Source organism: Cydia pomonella, chromosome 17 (genome assembly GCF_033807575.1).
Source record: "Cydia pomonella isolate Wapato2018A chromosome 17, ilCydPomo1, whole genome shotgun sequence".
Lineage (NCBI taxonomy): Eukaryota > Metazoa > Arthropoda > Insecta > Lepidoptera > Tortricidae > Cydia > Cydia pomonella.
In genome coordinates this window covers 14062184-14077371 of record NC_084719.1, presented here as the reverse complement: position 1 = coordinate 14077371, position 15188 = coordinate 14062184, and the positions used below count along the sequence as shown (strand labels likewise).

Below are 15188 nucleotides of genomic sequence, written 5' to 3'. Positions count from 1 at the left end.
TGCTCTAGATTCTATTTAAGTAGGTCAAAGAGACAAGAACCTTTGAGTCACGGGGTTTTAATAACGGTGGATACTCATTTGGGATTTATTTCCCTTCTGCAACAAGCTGGGAAGCAGAAGCTTCCCAGCTTGTTTTAGAACCATTTCTGGGATTGTAATTTTAGTTGTTTTCCTTATGCATTTGCAGACCGCGTTAGTCGACGCACAAAACGATATTTCTAAAACACGCCTCGACGGCGCGTTATAGAAACTCGGATGATGTTGGGAGCATCTGGATTTTAATGGACAAAACCATTTTTAAAATTATAATTGATTTATTTCCATTACCTATTAACAATTTATAAATAACAATATAAAGTAATAAACACAATAAATGGAACGACTTAGGTACTTTGTGATGAAAATTCAATTTGTAAATAAATTCAATCGTCAATGGTAAAAAAAATAACCCAAGTATAATACTACCTACATAATAAAAATAATCTAATATTAATCATGAAGAAAAATGTGTATGCTATGCAGTGATGGACGTGTGATTATATGTAACAAAAACCTAATTACTATACACTTATATTTTATCTATTATAAAAATATTATCCTGCATTTGTGCAGGAAGTCTCTTTAACTTATGCGTTTCTTTATTCAATTAAAGCACTTATTGTACAGACCCCATTGTTTTCCTCTGTTAGACAGTTTGTGTTATAATTTCGCGCGTTCAAGTCCCTAGTCCTTCACCAAAAACTGACAATAGTCTGTTAATCATTGGAATGGTACCGACAGACCGCGTTTTTATATCATGTTAGTAGAAAAATTAAATTGCCCTGACCATTGACCGGTCTGGATGTGGATAGCGGTCGACTTTAATGCCAGAATTGTAAATAATTTATGTTGCATGTATTGTTTGTTTTTTACAACTCTCCCATTTTCCTTCTAACCCTAAAGTTAAATATTCGAAATTATTTTAACTCTGATCTGAACAGACAGGTTTTTGAGTTTCTGTTAAGGTTTCCGTAAGTTTATTCGCGTTCTCACTAATGTGTAGCCTTTCATGGTTTCGCAGATTACTCTCACTGCCACATGCGTAGCTGCATTTATTGCATTTGTAAGGGTTTTCATCGTTGTGTAAAGCTTTGTGGGCTAACAATTCACGTCTATAGGCCGTAGCATAGCTGCAGTGGCCACATTTAAAAGGTTTTTCACCTGAATGAGTTCTTTGGTGGCCTAACATATGATGTTTATGGTCAGTAGCGTAATTACATTGACTACATTTGTAACGCAAATCAATTGGCTCCCCAGTGTGTTTCTTGATGTGAGTTCCAAATCTAGTTTTATCTCTAGTTTCATATCCACATTGATTGCATTTGTATGGTTTAATTTTCATATGCACTATTTTGATGTGGTTCGTCCAGTTTCGTTTAGTAGGACTAGTGTAACTACATAGGTCACATTTGTAAATATTCTGATCATTTATGGTAGTTATTAAAGAGTGAGTGCGACTAACATGGATTAACAGATCTCGTTTGCGGTTGCTGCTGTAATCACAGTGATCACATTTAAACGGTTTTTCAACTTTGTGTGTCCTTTCATGGGCTAACAAGTCACGTTTACGTTTACAGGCGAAACTACAGTAGCTACATTTGTGAGGCTTCTCCCCACTGTGCACTCTTTGGTGGACCGACAAGTCACATTTTTGGATGGAGGCATAACTACATTGGTCGCATTTGTAAGGTCTTTCCCCAGTGTGTATTCTGTCGTGAATTTGCAAGTGAGCTTTATAGGCAGTGGAGTAACTGCAGAGGTTGCATTTGAAGGGTTTTTCACTACTATGCACCTTTCCATGGACTTTAAGCCTATATTTTTCATCAGTAGCATAATTGCAAAGGTCACATTTGTATCGTTTTTCTTGGATTTTAATGCTTTGTTTACTTGATTTGGCATTTGCTCTCATATGCTTATTTTCGTATTTTTGTGGAGTTGATCCTGCAATAAAAATATTAAACATTACTAACACAACATTATCAATTATGAGTTACCTTTGTAAATGGTGATGACTTCATTAACAATAGTAGTATATGGCCTGCAAATAGGTAAGTAATGTTTTTATTAATGGTGCTCCAACATTGGCTATTATAAAATGTTATACAACATTGTGTTACAGGGACATCATGATAGTATTGATAGTAATGGCGTGACAAGCTGGCTGACTTCGCAGGATTAACATGGAACAGACAGGCTACTGACAAACGGAATTGGAATATGATGGGGGAGGCCTTTGCCCAACAATGGGATTCTCTGTAATACCTTTGTATTATTATGTTGTCCCTGTCACACGATGTTATATAAAATTTTATAACAGCCAATGAGGGAGCACCAACAATTGAGTAGGTTGTGGGTTTTAAGGTATAAAATTATAAATTACTGTTTAATTCATAAAATATTTTAGAAACTCAATTTACTCAAGGTCATTCAAGATGTATGATATTTTAATTTGAATAGGAATAAAGTAAAACTTACTATTAATATCTATTTTTACATGATTATCTTGGTAGTTTAGGAGACACTTTCGGAACTTGTATGTATTAAGTCCAACCCGACACACACTGTGGTCCATGTCCACATGCATTTTCTCCAATCTGACAGAGCAGCTCCTACCTCTACTCCCCATACGGTTGATTATTGCTGTAAAAATTTTACAATATTTAAAATAAGAATAAAGATGAAGTTTTGTATGTAACTCTAAATCCCAATTTATAATTTATTACAGCACAGACTATATAACACTAGTATCAATAATTTGTTATTGCATACTTATCCTCGTAAGTCTTATAAAATGACAAAATCAAATCAAATAGGCGGGTCCACACAAAGCGAGCATACGCGCGTAGCAATTTCCTCACGCACAAAACGGCCAGTGTAGACGTGCCTCGGCAGAGGCGGCACGCTCAGGCGAGGAAAACGCTCATGTGGACCTGCCTAATTTTGGACTATATTGGAATAAAAAAGGTTCCCAATTCTAAAGTATTCAAAGGGTTGGTAAAAAAGAATTAGGAGGTTATGCCAGTAAACATCTAATTGACACCTGAAATTACATTACAGTTTTAACAGTACTAACCTTGATGCAGTAAGAGTTTTGGTCTCTGTAGTACCTCCGGCCCAACTACCACCTCATCCTTTACAACATGATCCATGTACAGGCCTATGACTGCACTTTCAGCCTTTACCATTTGGTCTGTGCTCAGGCCCGACTGTACTATAGCTTTACTTTCATCCTGCATATCATGGCCTGTTTGACTGGCCTGTTCCGCTTTGCTCTCAGACTTATTGAACTCATGTTGGGAAGTAATATTGTTTGCACTGGACATGTCTGCTTCTCTCTCAATCTTGACCACATGGTCTATGTACATGCTACTTGGTATGGTTGCCTCAGATATACTGGATGTATTTGCATCATTTGCCAACTCATTCTCCTTTTTTATATCACAGTCGCTGTATGCAGTCTGTGACACTTTGCTCTGCATAAGTGGTGTGTTTTGAGTGTATCCATTAACTTGTGATGCTATCTTGCTTCCATGATAAATATCTACCACTCTCTCAACTTTTACTACATGGTCCATAAACCAGTTAACTTGCGAGTCATCTATAGTGCTTTTCTCAGTTTCTTTTTTTATCTCATGATCTATATGATCTGTATTTCTGCTTGTGTGACTCACATGGTCGTTTTCTATTACTTGGTCCCTACAGAGGCTGGCCAGTAAGCAGTCTTTGATGTTCCGATTAGACTCTTTTTTTACATATTTATGTATGTATTCAGGTTCTCCCGCTTTCCCTGTAGACTCCAAATTTTCTTCATTATCTGTATATAGTGGTTCTACCTTCACCTGGACTACATCTATACCTTCTGACATTGCAGAATCTATTAGTAGTTATAAAAGTATTTTCCAGTTGTAATAGCGTGTTTTACCTACTGTATCAAGGAACTAGAAATAATAAGCTAAGACCTCTGGAAAGGGCAGAGGGCGTCTTGTAATCACTATTTCGATTCAGTTATCTACAACCTCATGCGACTATTACTCATCTACAGATGTGATTTTGTCGGCTACGTAGACACTTTCGCTGTGGAATTCATTATGGGGCCTGCCTCAGTGATATGGTGAGTGGTGATCGGACTTTGAAACGAGTTTCCAGCGTGTCCAGTGACTTCAACTCTCTGTCCTTGATCTCGATTACCAATATGCGACCTTTCACGTTTCAGTTTTTGTCAAAGAAACCTTTAAGTTAAACTGGATAATCCTTGAGGCAGGCCCATCCAAGAAAATGTTCAATAATTACCGAATACTTCAAAAATATTGTCCTTAAAGTAAGTATGTATAAAGTAAAAGTAGTCAAGGAACTAGGAAAAGTGAAAATAAATACAAAAACGTCAAGTACACGTCAACGTCAAGTCTGACAGATCGACATAGATGGTAGGATCAACTAGATGTGCCACACGCATGCGCCCGCGAAAGGGAACATACGCAACGCGCCAAAATTAAATCACGTTTTAACATTCCTCATACCAAAAACAACCTAAGTAATTTCGTCGAGTTATTTGTTGCCCACCGCGCCCACTATAAGCCATACTAAAATTTACGGTGGGGAATAAAAAAAACTGTGACAAGGACAAACAATAGCGCTTTCTCTGCTACTCCTACTGAAAGATCCATAAGAGCATCTCGTTCGGTCATCTGCCCGCTCTACCATTTCATCTCTAGACTTATTGTACCTATGCAGATCGACATCCTAGTGGCTACCGCGAACATAGAATAAGCGAACACCGAAGTTCGCAAGTTCTGGTTGCATCTTTCTCCGTCACTCTAATTATATCATAATTGGAGTAAAAAGAAAAATGCCCTCAATTTGACGACCTGTCTGGCTTAGTGGCCCTGCCTATGAAATCGATGGTCCCGGGTGTGGAGGCAAGAAATGAAATCTCCATGTACCAAAAAGTGTCATGAAAAAACCTCAAATAGGTGGCGCTACAATGGCACTTCACTTCATCAATAACGCCTAGGTTCTTAGCTACTCTAGCGCTACTCTGGAGAGATTTGGAACTATTATTTATAGCTGACAGCTGGACACCTTTGTGACAGTTCTACCATAAGAGAATCCACACTCCATAGTCCCGGGTTCGACACGGTTCGACCATGGACTAATTATATCCACACTTTCCGATATCAGGCCCGAAAGTGCCAATTACATCCACACTTTATCAGGTCTTTACCGCGTACACCGAAGTTTGTAAATTAACTAAATAAATATTACAGGACATTTATTTGTATTCGCATTTGCGTTTATTAAGACCCCTACAGACTATGCGCGTGAATCGCGGCACGACTTCGCGGAGCGAACATTCCGCGACGTTAACGTAGCCTCCACACTCGCATAACTTCACGGCGATTTCGCAGTTTGGTTCGCGGCAAGATGGCGCCGAAGCGTCAGCTGATCGGATTTAGTTTGCGGAAAGGCACTGATTCAAACTGTCAAATTGATCTTTGGTTGATCAAGTTCGCACCCAATATAACTAAGTAGCCGCCACAGAATGTTATGACAGATTTCAGATTAACCAACTCGTGAGCGAATCGCGGCGCGAAGCGATCGCGAGTGTAGAGTCTTGCAAGTTCGCCCTTCGCGTCTCCTTTGACGCGGGCCAAATACCGACAAAAAACGGGGAATAAGGCGCGAAGGCGTGAACAATCTGCGAAATCGACGCGAGGGCCCTCCACACCCGCGTTCGCGGCTTCGCGCCTCGATTCGCGCACGAGTGTGGAGGGCCCTATACACAAATTAACTAGTGGGCCAATTACATCCACACTCGCTATCGCCCGATGTCAGGTCTGATTTCGGGCCCGAGAAAGAATATTTTTCCGTTTTACCAAATATCAGCACATCGTTTACAATATTTGAAATGTAAAAAATGGTTCATATGAAAAAAAAGCCACTTATATATATATATATATATATATATATATATATATATATATATATATATATATATATATATATATATATATATCTTCTCTCACTTATAGATACGTCCTTAACGGGCCATGGTCCATCTTCGACACTATCGAACATGCCTCGGACCGGTTATGAATGGTTATTTTTTGTTAAAAAAAATAGAATGGTTGTTTTATTATCTATTCTATGGTACAAATTTTGACAACATGAATGTCATTGTCAGTGTCAAAATTAATAAATTTACTTTTAAAATACTAGTTTTTATTTAAAAAATACTCCACTAGGTGATTGTTTAGATTTTGTAATTAGCTACGATAAGTGTTATAAACTTAATATTTACTTTTAACACTATGCCAGCTTCAACCGCGGTAAGCACATAACCCTAAACAATTGTGTATACTAAACATCTGTTGCGGCATCGGCATATTTTTTAAATCATGTTCTGTCTTAGTATTCGATATTACTGAAGAAAGAAAATGCTCACGACGACCCTATTTACTGCTGCGCATGGGCTAAAACGGCTACTTCTGAAAATCCGAAGTAAGAAAATAAGTATCCCTATTTACATAAAATCCGACTATAAAGGAAGACTCTTTAGAAGATTTTTAGTTGCTTTTAACTTTTCAGTTTGTATATATAATCCACTCACAGAAGGTTGGTAGAACAGAAGGAGCGAAGTTCTTTATATGTAACTATGCCTGAGTGATGTATGTATACAAACAAGAGAGTTCTTGTCCGATAATGGTCTTCCCAGCAATAAATTTTATATGCCAGTCAACCCCACATTGACTTTAATATATATAATGGCGTTTGAAAGTATTGGCCGTAGTATAGTCATGAATTGAGCCTTTATTTGTTAATAATCTAATTTTTACATTGTAACACTAAAGGTGGTTGTACATTTAAATGCGTAATTTTGTTATGCAAAAGAAACAATTAAGTTGTAGACAAATAAAAGCTCTTAAGTAATTGTTATTATCTCACATTTTAATTGTCCACAACTAAAAATAATAGGCTGTGGACAATAGGGTAAGTTTACCCAATTCAAATTTTGCTTTGTTTTGATTTACTTCTGTTTCTAGGGCACCATGCAAAGATTTCATAGCAACGGGTGGCCTAGATGGCCTGGTAAAGGTGTGGCTATTTGAGAACAATAGATTGGAGCTAGTGCACTCTCTAGCGGGGCACTCTATGGCTGTAGTTTGTGTTGCAATCAGCTTTGACGGTCACAGTGAGTTAATTTCGTTTTTCTACTTTCCTTTATTTTATGCATACACAGTATCAAAGACTGAGAATGCTGATCAATGTTTTTTTGAGTTACATTATCAAAAGAGCTATAGTTCATTATTTTGTATCTAATTGTGAATTAATTTGTAAGTTTTAAGTGTAAGCTTATGTGTATAAAATTAAAAAAGAATTAGATTTTATTTACATATTTTTAACTTTACTATTTTATTGATCTGGAGTTGTGGAGGATATTTTTATAAATATGTACTATTTCTTAGCCCTAGCCAGCACATCTCTGGACTCCACCTTGATAATCTGGGACTTGTTGACCGGCCACAAAGTCCATGAGATCCAGAACAGTGGCACAGATGTGTGGAAGGTGGCATTTTCACCTGAGGGCAACCACATAGTCACCGGAAGCCATACTGGGAAGCTGGGCGTTTATGGCATTGAGAAAGCGTCCTTGGAGTGTGTCTTGGACACTAGAGGAAAATTTGTTTTAAGTGTGGCTTGGGTAAGTTGTGCATTAAATGTATTGTTTAAAAAATAATAGTATAAAATATGTATAACTTGTTAACAAGAAATCTGTTTTATTTGACTTAGCATTGCTTTTTAAATGTGCAATCAACAATCATTCTCAGTTTGTTAGGTATCTCTAATATTTACTAGGTAATTATGCCTTGTCACTATACCTATAATTAAACTAGGATTTACTAGGAATTTTATTGATATTTAAGATCACCTAACCAACATACCTTTAATGATTAATAATCAAGCCCCTTTACGATTGCAAGTCAATTGTTGAGATTAGTATGTTTACATTTAATAAAGTAGTTTTATAAGGTAAACAATTTAAAATGTTTAAAAACAACAAGTTGAACAACCGCAGAGTCCCGACGGCAAGTACATCGCGAGTGGCGCCACAGATGGCGCTGCTTGTATCTTCGACGCGGCGCAGGGCAAGCTGCTGCACACCATACAAGCCCATACACAGGTTGGTACTGTACTGACTATACATTACAATCAGACACCAACAACTGGGGAGACGACAAATACCTCCTTTAAGGTGCATTATTATTACTTACAATTTAAAGTTGAACATACAATGTTAATTTTAATTACTCTAGTTGTTGTATTCATTTGTTTGTTAATAATTTTCTTAATTAATAGTTAATACACGTCAGGAATGAACTGACATGAGAAAGATCGTAATAATGGTAGTAATCTCTGGAAGTAATGTGAAATTCATATAGTAAAATGTATTCGAGTAATTTCGAAAAAGGGATAATCCCGAATTTTTGAAATTATCCGCCACTTTTTTTGTTTTTTCCTTTTGAAATTACACCTTATAATTAAAATCTTAATTTTCGGTAAAAAAGAAAACCTTTATACTTACTTATATTTTGGCGTGGCTTAGGTGGATTTCTATTACGATACCTATTACTATAATTACATACTTACAAAATTGAACCTTTTAATACCTACTTAATTATTTTAAAACTTAGTTATGTATTTATTTTAGTACCTATATTTAACTTATGTGTTGTAAATTTAAATGTATTGAAATGATGTACCAATGAATATTTTACCAATTTGTTAGGCCGTGAACACCGTAACATTCTCACCAGACTCGTCGCTCCTGCTCACTGCGTCGTCCGACGGGCATGTGCACACATACAATGTGTAAGTTACTTTATCAACTACAAGTTTATCAACGCTAATATGTATTTTTTCATAAAGGCGCACGATAGATTCATTCAATTTAACCAATTCAATTCGTGGTATGTTATAGGGGTTTGCTCAAACATTCGCGTTGCATAATATTTCATTTATATGTTAAATGAAAGCGAAGCAAACTGAAACTAAGAATAAGAAATGAATTGACGATAGTTTTGTCACGACTTAAAAAACTTAGTGTAGGTATACTTTTGACTTTCAAACGTCAACATTTAATCTATAGGTTATCGAATACACTTTACGATATTATACCTTTAGAGCGAGTGGGAGTCTGCAAAGCAGTATGAAACTCACATGCAGAGCTGCATCAGCGGCAGCGAGTGCAGACGGTCGCGCCGCCGCCGCCGCCGCCGACGGTGCCGTACGCGTCGCTAGCCTCGACAAACTACAGGATCTACATGTTTTCAAGGAGCACACCGGCGCTGTGAGTGTCATGTGAATCATTCTCTTAAGCGGGAGTCTGCAAAGCAGTATGAAACTCATACGCAGAGCGGCGTCAGCGGCAGCGAGTTCAGACGGTCGCGCCGCCGCCGGTGCCGTATGCGTCGCCAGCCTCGAGAAACTACAAGAGCTGCATGTCTTTAGAGAACACACCGGCGCTGTGAGTATATTGTACCATATTCTTAGAGCAAGCAGGAGTCTGCAGGGTAGTGTGGAACTCACACATAGAGCAGCGCCGGCGCCATGCACGTCGCTGGCGTCGACAAACTGCACGAGCTGCGCGTCTTCAAGGAGCACACTGGCACTGTAGGTAAGTATCTTACCTAATGGTAATTAGAGTCTGTATTCAAAAATGCGTCCTCAGTATTCAAAAAATCACATGTGAAATGGCAGATATGTGGTTTGTACCTATGTGATGATCGCGAAGTATATATGGATTATGGAAGTCACATGTAGGGCGGCGCGGTGGTAGCGAGCGTAGAAGGACGCACCGCTGCCGCCGTGTGCGGTTTTGATAAAACCTGTCAAAGAACGATCGCTACAAAATCTGTTTTCAAATAGAAAATAAAAACCGCCGATTAAGAGCTACGTTTGCACAAACAGACCCACACACAAATAGTAGTGAACACCACTTTTTTGCGTCGGGGGTTAAACACTATATGTCATTGTGCCCTATTTGTGCCAGTCCTAAAAAAGCTCCATATAATAGTACAGTCAGCATCTATTGTAGCGGGTAATACTACACGTTGAAAATGCTTATCTAATATATACACCGTGTTTTTATTGAATTCCCCGTTAACTTCGGGGTATCGGTAAGTACGTTTAAGGAAACTAAATGGCATAGTTAAAAAATATATATATACATTTTTAAATTATTTTCACTGTGATAAAAAGTATTTAAATATTGTATATATCATTGTTGCAATACGGGCATTACATTTAACTCAACCAAACAATTGAAAACTGTGACATAACATCGATCGTCCGAGATAGTACTTATCGTTTAGTAGCAAATGTATGGTTACTATATTCTTAAACTCGTACTAAACACTAATCAATATGTAAAAAGGCCCTAAGGAAAGTGTACACGCTCGTAAGGGCCTTATACGATAAAAATTATTATAAATTATCTCCGAAATGGAGTTAGGTAATTACAATACTGGTGTCTTTGAGAAAGTTACTTAATTTAAGCTAAAGGATGCACCCTCGAAATTAACGGAAATTAAAAATAGTATGGTTACCATTCACTAATATAGTTTCACAAAAATAAATATGTCTCAATAATTATGTATTTAAAGCAATCAGTGTTTCTGAAACACTTGATCGTGAAAGCACGAATAGAGATATACGCAATATCTCTATTCTCGAAGCTTTCAGAGGGTGGTAAATAACTACAATTGTTGTTTACCGTACATACCCATGCATATAGGTATTGGCAAGGCGTTTACTGAAGAAATTAATAACTGGTACAAAAATAAATATCACATTTTATGCAATTCATAAGTGCATACTTGTTATGTTGTGGATCTCTTTAACTACCCGTCTTCCTCGAATACATTGTTTTCATGATGACCCTTTTCGCAGGTGTGCGGAGTGCAGTTCAACGCCGAAGGCAACAAGCTCCTGTCAGTGTCCAAGGACAAATGCATTAACTTATACGAGTGCCCGCCACCGCCTAAACCTGCTGCTAAGAAGTGATCAAGTAATTATATGTTTTTCTCTTAAAATACGTCTTATTTTATTTTAGACTATTATTAAACCTGACCTGAACAATTAAAAATACCTACGTTACCCTGAAAAGGTGCCTCTAAAAACGAATGAGTTGGTAAGTATTAATTTATGTTACTCGAGTTTTAATTTACGAGAACGCGGTAGGTATTTTTTGTATCGTCTATTAATTCCTCAAACGCTGTGGCTATGGAATGAATTCCATGCTGGCTTGCGGAGGTTTTCTCAAAGGACTACAATGGCGTGCACGCGTGTTTTAAAGAGTCAGCAATGCGCATGTGAACCTCTGTGGTTGCAAGCAGCTTATGCTATGGTAACCGTTTACCATCGAGTGGACTTTAAAAAAGATCTTTCTGTATGAAACCTTATTAGCTAATGCGTAAGTTTTGTAGGTAGCTGTGGAAAATTTCTAAGTTCTAATAAATAAATAAAACAAGGATTTACAAAATCTGGTACGAATGGAAGGATTAGTTAATGAAAATATCTATGTGTGTATTATATTAACCAATAAAATGAAATGGTGGCTCTGACTGCCATGCCGTGACTGACCTACCGATACAGGTGTCACTCATAAAATTAAAGTTTAATTCATTTCATTCTTGCCAGATTTCGTGAATCGACCTGTACCTATTACCTTACTAGAAAGTATCCAATCTCTAAAACACGCATCGTGTCCGTACCGGCCCCGTGTCGCCGAAGGGCCGCAGTATTAGCCCCTAAGCCGTCTGGCGGTTGATTAATTTTTGCCGGTAAGCGGATTGCGCTCGCTCACGTCATGATACCCGCGGGAGCTTCCATTAAATACTCCTTAAAACAACCTTTAATCTGTCCTTGAGGAAGTAATGAAGTTTTAAGAGCTGTGTTGATATTATTTTTATGTGGGCGAAATTTTTAATGCATTTTTTTTGTAATCTGCATTGATAAGCAAGTTAAGTACACAGATATACATAGACGTTAAAGTTTTTAACGCAGCGATTTTTAAAGTCAAATTATTGACAAATTTACAGTGGGTTACTTCCAACACATTAACACAGTTTTTGCGATGTGTCGTTTTAAAAGTACATCGCTTGGGTACCAAATGGGTACTATATTCTTAAAATATTTACATTTTGGTTTTTGGGTTAATTTTGTAATTTTTCAAATGACCCAGTTTTCAATTTTCATACACTTACTACTTAGGTAATAAGTACATCTAAGCTATCTAAGAATGATGCTGTGATGCCCACTATTTTACATCTATCGAAAGTATCCCCGTTTTCCCTAAAGGTACCCTATGTTCCGCTACAAATGTTAGCTTTAAAACCTTGTTACCGAAACAGCGATTTACCGGCGCAGGTAAAAATGGAAAGAGATTGCTTTTTATCTGTGCAGCGGCAAATTGAATGTAAAGTCGATTTCCCCACGGGCCGCCGCAAATTAAGCCCATGCCAATTGACTCGTACAATGTAAATATTTTTGATAAATCCCGCCCTTTCTGTCGTAATTACTGGCACGATGAATAGGGACCTCAAACATGGCCGGATAATGGAAGCACTATTAGGTTTTTGGCGGTTGCGGAAAATAAGGAAAATACTTTGTACACGATGTAGCTTTGTATTGATGATGTGATTGGATCGTGTTTTCAAATAGATTCATTAGTTTGAGTGCGTAGAATCATATAAGCTGGCTGGATTTATTGATAGGCACCTATTGGTTGTGGAAGAGTATTGTTTCAATTCATATCACAGACATGGCGGCGTTCTTAGGTATATTTTAGCTTGATTAAGTACCTACCTAACATCGGGGTGGTCAAAAATGGGAAAAACGGACCGAGCCAACCATTTCTTAAAGGCGAGGTTTAATTATAATCGATGACTTTGTCGAGGAGTTTTTCCAATAGACACAGAAATGTAAAGATAAATAGTGGCCCAAATTTGAACACGCTGCCAAATCAAGTTGATCTAGTTATGCATTTCTCGCGCAAGTGTCGTTATCGTGACGACCTTCACCTCGTGTTAGCAACAAATAGCCAAGGGTGTACGACATGCGTATATTGTTAGTGCGTTTTTATATTGGAATGTGGATTAGCCCTGCGGCTTGGGCTGGTCGCCTGTAGGCGCAGATCGAAGTATAAAAAGTGTCGCGGGTCAGTAAATGTCATAGTCCACCACCGACAATCCCATCAGCAACAATGGCCGCTAAGGTGAGCTTTTTTAATTATTAGTGTGGTCTCTAATTACTACAATACCTAATTATTAGGTAGGTAAATTCTTTTATTCCTTCTTTTTCTTCCCCATTCTGTCATTCAAGCATTTGTATGTGTAATACAAAAGTTTTAATATTTCATTTCTACTCTCAATATTTCTTACAACATAAAACAGCCTGGTAGCTTAGACATACATGTTATAATAATGCTTAATTGGTTTCCAGTTCGTCGCTATCCTCTCCCTGGCCGTGGCCGCGTCCGCCATCCCTGTGGTGCCCCTCGCCAAGGTGGCCTACGAGGAGGCGCCCGCCCACTACGAGTTCCAGTACTCCGTGGCGGACCACCACACCGGCGACATCAAGCAGCAGCAGGAGGCGCGCGCCGGCGATGCCGTGCACGGCTCCTACTCGCTGCTGCAGCCCGACGGCGTGCAGCGCATCGTGGAGTACACCGCCGACAAGGAGCACGGCTTCAATGCCATCGTCCGCTACGAGGGACACCCCACTGAGGCGCCCCACAAGGTCGCCCTCGCTCCCATCGCCAAACTCGCCTACGCCGCTCCCGTCGCCAAGATCGCCTACGCTGCCCCCGTAGCCAAGGTTGCCTACGCCGCCCCCGTCGCCAAGGTCGCCTACGCCGCCGCTCCTGCTCACGTCACCTTTTCTTCCCCCGCCATCTCTTACCACCACTAGACTGATGATTGAGGCTTGTTTTTATTACGACTAGTTTCTAATAAATTATTTATTGAACGAACTTTGCATTTGACATTTCTAATTCCTAATGGTACCCGCAATTGACTGCACCGGGTAATTTAAATAGCAATGGACTGCGACACTTCCAATTAGCGCGAGACTGATCAATACTACGCACTCGCTGTTGCAGGCTGGGAATGTGCTTAGCTAAAGCTAGTTATTTTAGCTTAGCCGTTTCGCGCGCTTCTATTTAATCATTATCTGCTAATCATGAATGCCCAAATTTGGCTAATAAAGAAGATTTCAGACTGGGTACATATTTCCAATTGGTTGTAGCTGTATGTATAGAATTAGACCGAATTTAAACTAAGCATGCAGTATGTAGGTACTCTGAATTCTGCGAGTGCGTGTATACTCGTGGAATTTATTTTCTGTACTCAACATATTCGATTTCTATTATCCGAAATAACTTGAATTGAAACAAGTCATGTACCTCATCCAAAAATATGTATAATCAAACAAAGTATTTACGAATATTTTTGTTTATTGTGCGCAGTTATCATGATTGTTATTATTATCTTATTTTACTGTGAAGTAAATGTTAAAATTGACTAACGAATCAAGAAAGTAGGTATGTATTAGCAACCCACTAACAAATTAAAAGGAGAAGAGAATAGGTACAACTATCCTTGTACCAAGTATTACGTTTACTACCAACTATCCACGAAGCTATTGAAATATAATTTTTGAAGAAAACTTACCAAGCTACGAAACTGCTTCAGTATTTTATCTTTACCGACTATCACAGCACATATGAAAACTTTATATCGATGTCGAGCCGGCCGGCGGCGGACCGCACCTGAATTATTCATACCCGCGCATAGTGATTTCATCTCATTGAATGGCAGCGCCGCCGGCCCGTGATTACGACACCGATACCTCCGCTGGACATGCGGCAGACATTATGTACAGACACTATGTGCACCGAAAATTGTCCGACTCGGCTAGGTGGCTAGATGTACAGAATGTACCCACCCGCTTTTGTGAGCAAAACTTAATTTTAACCATATAATTTTCTATCTTTAGTACATCCAATTCTTATTATGTAGGTCCCCACTTTTTAACCTTTCGTCTGTGTTTGGTAAGGACCCTGACAAATTTTCGCATTTACGATCTTTTTT

General features: G+C 38.5%; 3 protein-coding genes across 3 annotated transcripts; 2 read left to right on the top strand and 1 right to left on the bottom strand.

The window, feature by feature from the left end:
- Positions 1-294: 294 nt before the first annotated feature.
- LOC133526784 (zinc finger protein ZFP2-like) lies at positions 295-5123 on the bottom strand. Its single transcript, XM_061863534.1, has 3 exons — positions 3113-5123; positions 2515-2679; positions 295-1980 (listed from the first exon to the last, which is right to left on the bottom strand). Exons 1-3 carry the CDS (start codon positions 3903-3905, stop codon positions 962-964), a joined length of 1977 nt encoding a protein of 658 aa, XP_061719518.1. The 5' UTR covers positions 3906-5123; the 3' UTR covers positions 295-961.
- A 1059-nt stretch (positions 5124-6182) lies between these two features.
- LOC133527070 (superkiller complex protein 8-like) lies at positions 6183-11131 on the top strand. Its single transcript, XM_061863959.1, has 8 exons — positions 6183-6365; positions 6449-6537; positions 7080-7228; positions 7503-7738; positions 8114-8218; positions 8825-8907; positions 9220-9385; positions 10987-11131. The coding sequence occupies exons 1-8, from the start codon at positions 6348-6350 to the stop codon at positions 11098-11100; spliced, it is 960 nt and encodes a 319-aa protein (XP_061719943.1). The 5' UTR covers positions 6183-6347; the 3' UTR covers positions 11101-11131.
- A 2122-nt stretch (positions 11132-13253) lies between these two features.
- LOC133527045 (cuticle protein-like) lies at positions 13254-14068 on the top strand. Its single transcript, XM_061863931.1, has 2 exons — positions 13254-13312; positions 13540-14068. The coding sequence occupies exons 1-2, from the start codon at positions 13301-13303 to the stop codon at positions 14005-14007; spliced, it is 480 nt and encodes a 159-aa protein (XP_061719915.1). The 5' UTR covers positions 13254-13300; the 3' UTR covers positions 14008-14068.
- The last annotated feature ends 1120 nt before the right edge of the window (positions 14069-15188 follow it).